This window comes from Mauremys reevesii, linkage group 1 (assembly GCF_016161935.1).
Source record: "Mauremys reevesii isolate NIE-2019 linkage group 1, ASM1616193v1, whole genome shotgun sequence".
Lineage (NCBI taxonomy): Eukaryota > Metazoa > Chordata > Testudines > Geoemydidae > Mauremys > Mauremys reevesii.
Genome location: NC_052623.1, coordinates 1,914,705 through 1,917,515, shown reverse-complemented (window position 1 = coordinate 1,917,515; position 2,811 = coordinate 1,914,705). Strand labels below are relative to the sequence as shown.

General features: G+C 46.3%; 1 protein-coding gene across 1 annotated transcript; it reads left to right on the top strand.

Annotated features, from left to right (window-relative positions):
* The first annotated feature begins 311 nt into the window (after positions 1-311).
* On the top strand, positions 312-1,714 carry LOC120373041 (olfactory receptor 52B2-like). Its single transcript, XM_039490869.1, has 2 exons — positions 312-1,244; positions 1,706-1,714. Exons 1-2 carry the CDS (start codon positions 312-314, stop codon positions 1,712-1,714), a joined length of 942 nt encoding a protein of 313 aa, XP_039346803.1.
* Positions 1,715-2,811: the final 1,097 nt, after the last annotated feature.

Here is a 2,811-nt window from a genome sequence, read left to right as displayed (position 1 = left end):
GTGCCTATTAAGGTTTCCCACAACATGATGTGTAGGAATGGGCATTATCTGGGTCAGTTCTTCATAATTCATTTCTCTAAGTAATGAAAATATCATTTTTCAGTGTGTGAAAAGCAATCAATCTGCTTCACCCATGACTACAGCCTCCCATAGTGCATGCAGTGTCTCATGTTAACATTGTCTCTCTGTCTAGGTATTTGTACTGCGACCATCACCCTAGAGCCTGGGCACATACAGGAAGTCAGAGGAACATACGGTACACGCACTAGACACTGTTCTGCCTCAGAGTTGGACACCTTCTCCTCTACTCCATGTCAGATTCCAACATGACTGACTTCACCAACCCCTCCACCTTCATCCTGCTGGGCATTCCTGGCCTGAAGACAGCCTATGTCTGGATCTCCATCCCTTTCTGCACCATTTATGCCATAGCTGTCATGGGGAACTTCACCATCCTGTTCATTGTGAAGAGGGAGCCGAGCCTCCATGAGCCCATGTACTATTTCCTCTGTATGCTGGCTGTCACCGATCTTTTACTATCTACATCTACCATTCCCAAAACGCTGAACATCTTCTGGTTCAATTCCAGGGAGATCGATTTCAGTGCCTGCCTCACCCAGATGTACTTCGTTCAGTGCTTCTCAGTGATGGCGTCTGGAATCCTCGTGGCCATGGCTTTTGATCGCTACGTGGCCATCTGCCATCCCCTGAGATATTCCACCATCCTGACAAACTCTGTGGTGGCCAAGATCGGCCTGGCCGTGGTACTGCGCAGTGGTATGCTCATAATGCCCAATCCTATCCTGGCAAAGCAGTGGCCATATTGCAGAACCAACATCATCCCCCACACGTACTGTGAGGGCATAGCTGTGTTGAAGGTTGCATGCACTGACATACGTGTCAGTAGTTACTACGCCCTCTCTGTGGCATTCTTGGTGACCGGTGTGGATGTTTCTTTTATCTCCGTGTCCTATATCCAGATCCTCAGGGCCATCTTCAGTCTTCCCACAAAGGACATCCAGCTCAAGGCTTTTAGGACCTGTGGCTCCCACCTCTTTGTCTTCTTAATATTTTGCATCCCATCTTTGTTCTCCATCCTCACACACCGGTTTGGCCAGAATGTCCCCCAGCACGTCCATGTTCTCATTGCTAACGTGTACCTCCTGGTACCCCCCATGCTGAACCCCATCATCTATGGGGTGAGGACCAAACAGATCAGAAACAGCCTGCTCGGTTCTTCACTTGTAAAGGGATCTAAAGTTCTCTTCTGGTGCTCTGGCTCTCATACTGAGCTCCGTGCAGAGCTGGCTGGTGCATGGTGCTGCACTCTCTTCCCTGAATCACTGACTGGACAGTCAAAGAGACATTAAATCTTTTCCTGATCTTACTGTGCAGTGTCAGCGTTAGAACCTGGGGAGATGGTCTATGTAGAACTCACTGGGTTGCCACCTTTCTTATTGCTGGCAATGGACCCTGAATTCCCCATGCCATACCCCACCTCTTCTGCCAAGGCTCTGTCCCTGTGCCTCCTCTTTCCATCATATTTTGCTCCTCTACTCCCTACCCTTGTCACACCCTGGATCATTTAAACCTCCCTTACCCACCCGCAGCTGCAAGGGAGTTGTTTCAGATTTCAGTCAGGGTGACCACCGTAACGGTGATTCCTGGGGCTACTTATGGTCTTGAAAACTCTATTTTTTGGCAGATAACTTAGGAAAATTTGTGGCAGGAGCACTGTATCTAATTCTAATATAAAAGAAAGAAAATTAAATAAATACTAGACCCACTCCACTCTAATACTAACATGTTCTCACATCTTGTGGCCAGTCACATAAGAGACACTGATTAGGTTTAAAATTTATATATATATATATATATACAATATATATACTATTGTTTATTAGCCAGCCTGCCCATCCCTCTATGCACCAGCCCCTTTTCATGAGCAGATTTTTCTTTACGGAAAGGTAGATTTTAAGTGGCTATAAGTAATAAGTGTACAGATCAATGCAGATTCCTCAAGAAATAAAACAAAATTGCAATCTGAGTTCTGTAAACTAGACAGGATTTGAGTCAAGCCATGTCTCACCCTCATGGTACAAACAGTTTTCCAATCCCCCATACACAGGCTGGGATTTCTCCTTTCCAGCCTGGGACCACCTGCCCAGTCAGAGTCTTTCATAGTGTTGCCCTGTGGATGGAAATTAATTTGTTACAAGCAAAAGCCCCCAGTACCGTTAGTGGGAAAGTTCAGGCACAAGAGTTAGTCCAGTTTTACTGGACTGGTCACACGTCCTTTCATGCAGCGGGCAGCAGGTTTAAAACAAATATGAGGAAGTTCTTCTTCACACAGCGCACAGTCAACCTGTGGAACTCCTTGCCGGAGGAGGTTGTGATGGCTAGGACTATAACAATGTTTAAAAGAGGACTGGATAAATTCATGGTGGCTAAGTCCATAAATGGCTATTAGCCAGGATGGGTAAGAATGGTGTCCCTAGCCTCTGTTCGTCATTGGATGGAGATGGATGGCAGGAGAGAGATCACTTGATCATTACCTGTTAGGTTCACTCCCTCTGGGGCACCTGGCATTGGCCACTGTCGGTAGACAGATACTGGGCTAAATGGACCTTTGGTCTGACCCAGTATGGCTGTTATTATGTTCATGCTTTGATGTGTCTTACCAGATACCGTTATCCATATTCTGGCTAGAATGTCCACAGTTAAGTCCATCAGATGGAGATACGTTTCTTCCATGATCCATTGTGTTCATTGAGGGGCCACCAACTTGAATAATCCTTTCACAATATGCTG

Bases quoted from the DNA above. Each gene is read 5' to 3' on its own strand.
- LOC120373041 (XM_039490869.1), top strand. From the start codon at position 312: ATGTCAGATTCCAACATGACTGACTTCACCAACCCCTCCACCTTCATC.